General features: G+C 57.8%; 1 protein-coding gene across 1 annotated transcript in view; it reads right to left on the reverse strand.

Moving 5' to 3' along the window:
* Positions 1-3,370: 3,370 nt before the first annotated feature.
* The window catches only part of CD82 (CD82 molecule), a 22,814-nt gene continuing 19,796 nt past the window's right edge, over positions 3,371-6,388 (reverse strand). Inside the window, exon 8 of the mRNA XM_045291123.1 lies at positions 3,371-3,502. Within this exon, the coding sequence (XP_045147058.1) occupies positions 3,371-3,502 (132 nt within the window). The remainder of the gene's footprint in view (positions 3,503-6,388) is intronic.

Genomic DNA, 6,388 nt, shown 5'->3' on the forward strand with positions numbered 1-6,388 from the left:
GTGGTGGTGGTCATGGTGGTAGAGGTGGTGGTCATGGTGGTGGTGGTAGTCATGATTGGAAAGGAAGAGAAGGAAGGGCATGGCTGCTGTAAAAGAAGCCCTCCCCCCACAGTGACTACCTGCCCTTTCTATCTTGCTGCCTCACTGACCCCTTGGCCTGAGTCACGTGGGGCCTGGAGGACATGGTCTACCCATCCGCAGTGTCCACCCAGCGCTCACTCCCAGCTCCTCCTCTGCCTGGCTCCTGGTCACGGGTCTGCTCTCACTCAACGCTCTCCCTCTGTCCCTTCCTCCCTTGGATGTGAGGTCCCTCTGAAGAAAGTCCTCTCCCCTCTCAGCGCCCCAGACACACCAGGTAACCCCGACCCCCAGACACACCAGGTAACCCCGCCCCCTGGAAGGAATTCAGACACCATTCAATGGGCCCAAACTTTCCCTGGAAACTGGACAGAGAAGGCTGGTGGCTGGAATCACAGATGGCTGTCATCGTGGAAGTTCCAAGCTGGGCTTACCCGGGTATGTGTGGTGTGGGGAAGGAAGTGAACCCCCTCTCTCAGCTACTGTCACCAGAGCCCCTCACATCCCAGGAAGCCATGGGACCCCTCTACTGGCCTTCCGTCATCACCTCCCCACAAGCCCCTGTTCCCCAGCTGCTCCTGCCTCCTTGCCCCCCCCCCAGCCCCCCAGCATCCTGCAGGAAGCAGGTTCCCAGAGGATGCAGCTCAAGGCATCTGAGGTAACATGGGGGCTGGGGGACTTGGCTAAGGGCCTGACAGTCCCCAGGCCAGAAGGCAGGTGCTGGGAAGTAGCTTCAGAGGGGGATCTGGGGGAAGGGCTCTAATGGCCCTGCCTACCTGGTTACAGCTCCCCCAGATCTGCCAGGGCTCAACCACATGCAGCACCCTGGGACACATGCTGCTCTGGCCCAGCCCTGGCCTCTGAAGACAGCCACCAAGCCCTGTTCAGGAAGCAGATGGGCCCCCAAATCTTCTTATTCCAGTCCAGGAAGGCCATGCCCTGGGGCTGGGGACCTGTTGGCAGCCAGAGAACATGCTAGGACATAGCTATCTCATTTGACTCAGAGAGCGCTGGGCCTTGGGTTCCACAGCTCCCGCTTTACAGAAGAGGAGACTGAGGCCACAAGCAGGGTCGGCTGATGGCAGCTGGGAAGGGAGTTGCCAGGGGAAGAGACTGTGGCTAGGGGTGGGGGTGGGGGGTGAGCTGAGCGCTTCCACCCCCTTTCCTGTTGTTCCATTCGCTGCTCCCTGCTCCACTTCCTGGCACAGGATGCCAGAGGCCTGGGCTGAGCCCCGGAGACCCCACAGCCATGCTTGGCTGAGACTGCTCTCTGTCAGCAAAGGCATTTGTGTGCTGTGTCCCTGTGCACAGTGGGCACGCTAGGTGGATGCGTGTGTTTGTGTGCATGCGTGCATGCATGCACACGTGCCTGTGTGTGAGTGCACAGACATAGGTGTACCTCTGCAGAATACAGGTGCCATGTGGGCAGTGGAGGGGCTCCCGCTTTGTTGGCTACTGGGTCCCCTGAGCCTGGAACAGTGCTGGCACACAGTAGGTGCTCGGTGAATGAATGAATGACTGGATGGATGAATGAGTGAGTGTGTCCTAGTCCACAAGTTCCAAAAACCCCAAAGAGCCTAGAGACATCTGTCCCAAGACCATGAGGCCAGGTGGGTCTCTGTCCCTTGGTGTCCTTAGAATGCCCCACGCTGCTGTTTCGTGGCCTGGGGAGGTGCTCACCCAGAGGGCCCCAGGGTGGGGGCTGGACACAGACAGAATTGGGACAGGGACCGGAGACCACCCCAGCTCTGTTCAGACTCACTTCTCCCCAGGTCTCACCCTGGGGACCCATGCCCACCTGGCAGGCCTCTCCCCTATCCTTGCCCATCTCCTGCAGACCCTTGCCCTCTGTCTGTCCTCCACTGCCAGAGGTCTGGGTAGGGGCTTTGTCATTCCACCTGGTCAAAGCATCAAAGCCACAGAGAGCCACTCATTCTGCTTTGGGGGAAAGAGGTGCGGGCCCCTCAAAGAAGCGAGAGGATGAAGTCCTGACTTCATTTTTCATGCCATGCCCCTGGCTGAAGAAACAGAGCCCTCCACACCATAATTTCCATCAGCCCTGGGCACGGGCCACTCCTGGTGTTCCAAGGACAAGAGCCAGGCCCAATTGTCCCTGCTACCAAGCTGCCAAGAGACTTGGTTTGAACTGGTGTTAGCTGACTCTTGAGCCTGGGCCTGTTCCTGGGGCAAAGGCATGGGAGTGAGGCCTAGAGATATGGCAGGGAGATAGAAGATGCTGGGGGTCAGGGACACGGAGGGACACTTAGTTTCATCAAAGTGGCCCGGGTCCTGGTCACTCAGAGACCAGTCAGAGCCCCAGAGGCCCAGTCTGCAGCCAGAGATCAAGATCCTGTCTACCCCTTCTCAGCCACTGAGCGCTCCCCGCTCTGTAAGCCTGTCTTGGTAGGGGGGTGGGGGATAGAGCAGCAGCCCCAAGCTCATCCATTCTAACTCAGCGCCCCTCTAGCGCCCCTACAGGATAGAGTAGGACTGGTACGTCTTCACCGGAGCCACTGGTGGGTCTGAAACGCTGACCACGCAGTTAGCAGCCCGGTGCTTCATCCATTGAGTCCCCAGGGCTCTCTCTGTCGCACAAAGTGGTGACCGGGGAACAGACACAGGCTGGGGGCCCAGCAGGACTCTAGCACACAGACTGGAAGGCTAGGCGGGTCAGGGGGTAGGACGTGGACCTGTGACGCTTCCTTGTCCACTTAGCAACCACAGAATGCTGAGGGTGCAGCCTACCCTCTTGTCCGGCCGGCCATCACTGGGAATACCAGGAACCCATTTCTCACGGGACCATTGCTTTCGGGGCTGGTGAGCTGGCCCTAGCCCAGGGTGCCCCAGGCCCAACGGGATTGGACCGCTCTAGGTCACAAAGGGTGGGGGGAGTGGGGGATGACTTGATCTTTGAAAGTAGACCACCAGGCCTTTCTTCCTTGTTTTAGTCTAGAAGCTCAGCCGAAACCTGCCCTGCATCCCAGTGACTCAGAAGTTGTCAGGGACAGATGGGTGGTGTCTGAGCCAGGAACTGAACCCAGATCTGCATGGCCGAGGAGCCGCCTGCCGCCGGACGGACACACACACACACACACACACACACACAATCTGAGCTTGCTTCTAAGTGCTACTGAGTGGTTACCTCCTAGCAACATCAGTGGCCACCGGGCTTTCTAGGTGGTGGGTATGTGTTGGGCTCCTAACTACAAGGTCAGTAACTCAAAACCACCCATCATCCCGTGGGAGAAAGACGGTGCTTTCTAATCCTGTGTACAGTCACAGTCTCGGAAACTCACAGGGGCAGCTGGACTCCGTCACTATAAAAGGGCATCAGCTCCATGACGTGAGCCCAGGTGGGCACTGTCCCGGGTCTGGGCTCCTTGGCTGAGGCAGTGGCGCCACCTGGTGGATGCTGCTGGAGCACCTGCGCCCACAGTAAGCTGGCGGTGGGCCCAGGCCTCCTAGGGTATGAGGTCAGAGAATGTTCCCACCCCACCCTGCTCCTCCTGGGGCCTGGAGAGGGGACAGGAGGAATCACCCAGGTCATCCTCACCTTTCCCCCAGTTTTCCTGACCACAGCTAACGGGGACCTCCTTTCTCACCTGCTAACTCCCAACCTCCAGGGGACTTGGACTCCCAGTGAAAGCCCCTTTGCACAGTATTGGAGCAGTCCCGGTGGTGTGGTACTTACTCGCTGGGCTGCGATCTGAATGGTTGGCAGTTCGAAACCACCAGCAGCTCCAAGGGAGTGAGACAGGGCTTTCTGCTCCAACAAACAGTTCCGGTTTCTCTCGGACACCCACAGTGGGGCTTGCTGAGTCGTGGAGACGGTTTTTGTTAGACAGGATAGAACAGCCCCTGTGGCTTGAAACTGTGCCTCTTCGCAGGAGTAGAAAGCCTCGTCTTCCTCCCCAGGAGCGGCTGGTGGTTTCAATCTACAGACCTTGTGGCCCAATGAGTAACCACTACGCCAGCAAGGCACTGCTATGGAGTGCATAATGACCCAGAGCTACCCTAGATAGGCCTCCCGAGACCGTGGATCTTGTTTTGCATGTGTTCTTTGCTTAATTACTGCTTCAGTCTAACAAAGTAAAAGAGAGCAAGCTATGGATAGGAATGCCACAATCCTGTAGCCCAAACATCAGACATGTTGACCAATTCGGGGCAGATAAAGACACTGGCAGCAATGAGAAAGACAGTGTATGTTACAAGACAAAGCGCCCACCTGGAAGCCGCCTGTCACTGGGTCAGTGACAGCCCTGACCCCGCCCGGGGCATCAAAGGGCCCACAGTGAGCAGCATGGCACTGAGCCTCCTGGGCACAGGGACACAGGGAAGCTGGGCTGATGAAAAACGTTTCTGGCGTCCCCACTGACTAGAGGGATATGTTTATAAACGGCAATGAACCTCTGCTGAGACACCGCACAGATATTTCACAGTCGCACCCGGTGTGATCTGCACCCCTGCAGTCCCCGAGTGACCGCTGCACTCGCGATTGCTGTTTTAGTCACCCACTTAAACCAAACCCACTGCCACTGGGTCGATGCCAGAGCAACTCTACAGGACAGGGGCGACCTGCCCCTGTGGGTTTCTGAGACCATCCCTCTTGACGGGAGTAGAAAGTTCTGTCTCTCTCCCTCAGAGCTGGCTAGGGATTTGAACTGATGACCTTGCAGATCACAGCTCAACACGTGGTCACCACTATAGCACCGGGGCTCCTTTCAGTCACTCCCCTTAGATTCTGAAAATCACATATGAGTGCCCTTCCTCGCCTTCCTCGAGTGGGGCTGGGAATCTCCCTGGAGTCTGTGAGTCTTTACCGGGGCAGACAGCCTCATCTTTCTCCCTTGGAGTGGCTGCTTGGTTTGAACCGCCAACCTTGCAGTTCGCTGCGCAATGCCAAGCCCACTGCACCGTCAGATCAGATTCTAAATTGCACTCTTTAAAAACAAAACCAACTAACTCACTGCCATCGAGGTGACACATCGTGCCCTACAGGCCAGGGCAGAGCTATCCCTGTGGGGGCCCCGAGACTGGCGATCTTTATGGGAGTAGAAAGCATCGTCTTTCTCCAGAGGAACAGCTGCTGGCTTCGAACTGCTGACCAGGGCTCCTCATGCTGCCCTAAAGAACTGATGGGGGGCTGGGCACAGGACCCGTGCACACAGGTGAGCTTCCTTCCAAGTCTCACCTTTCATCTTGAAAAGCTCCCCGAATTCTGCACACCAGCTTTGGAAATGTTTCCTCCATAAATTTTTCTCTCTTTTTTTAGAGAGAAAGACAGCGAGGTTTAACCTGTGGCTACTCTGAGCCTCCTCCTCACCAGCCCACTTCCCATGGGAGGGCACCTGTACCCTGGCCTCAGAAGTAGGAGCCCAGGGCTGTGGTCTACACCCCTCACACCTGGCTGTCCCCAAAAGTAGGCAGCCCCCACCCCAGCCCCTTTCGCCAGCCCTGAATCCCCACCCAGGCTGAGCAGGACCAAGACACCCGCAGGGATCCTTCCCCCACTGGGGGACAGAAGCAAGGAGCCTAGGAAACAGCGCCCCCGAGTGGCAGGCTGGGTTGTTACAAATGTTCTTTAATCGTCTTCACACAATGTCACACCCAATCCATTCCTGGGAGGACAGAGGGCTGCAAGTCACCTCCTCCCCCTCCCAGGCCCCCAACCCAGACCCTCAAGATCCCTGGTGGGGGGGGGGTGTTGTTCAGGGCCAGCTGGGGGCTGGGCAGAGGCTCAACCCCTGGCCCTTCGTCAGCCAGGAGGAAGTCCCTCAGGCCCCTTTGGGCCCAGCCCATGAAGACCCAGCTGGACCCCAGCTGATTTGCGCTGCCTGGATGAGCAGGGGTCTGGGTGGGGCAGGCCAAGGGAAGGGACACTGTGCCCTAAGGCCAGCCATCCCCCACCCTCTCCCACTACCCAAGACATTAGCATCATGGGTCCATGCTATCCCACCCCTGCCCAGCAGTGGGCAGTCCCCTCCCCACCATGCTTTAATCAGAGTCCCAGTGTACAATGGAAACTGGGGGAAGTTCATTCAGAAGGCTCCTTAGAGGCAAGGATGGCGAGACTTGATTTCGCGTACTTTGGACATGCTGTCAGCAGAAGGCCAGCCTGCTGGGTAGAGTAGAGGGGCACTGAGAAAGAGGCAGCCCCCCGACAAGGTGGACACACAGAGTGGCCGCAACAATGTACTCAGCCAGTGCACAGTCAAGAGGGCGGCAGCCTTCTGTCTGGGGGTAGGGGGCCGGGGGAGGAGGTGGTTGTGAATGGGAGCCAAACCAGCATCACCTAAAACAGACAGCGGGC

Source organism: Echinops telfairi, unplaced genomic scaffold (genome assembly GCF_000313985.2).
Source record: "Echinops telfairi isolate 266 unplaced genomic scaffold, ASM31398v2 ScPeMD7_60;HRSCAF=208, whole genome shotgun sequence".
Classification (NCBI taxonomy): Eukaryota; Metazoa; Chordata; class Mammalia; order Afrosoricida; family Tenrecidae; genus Echinops; species Echinops telfairi.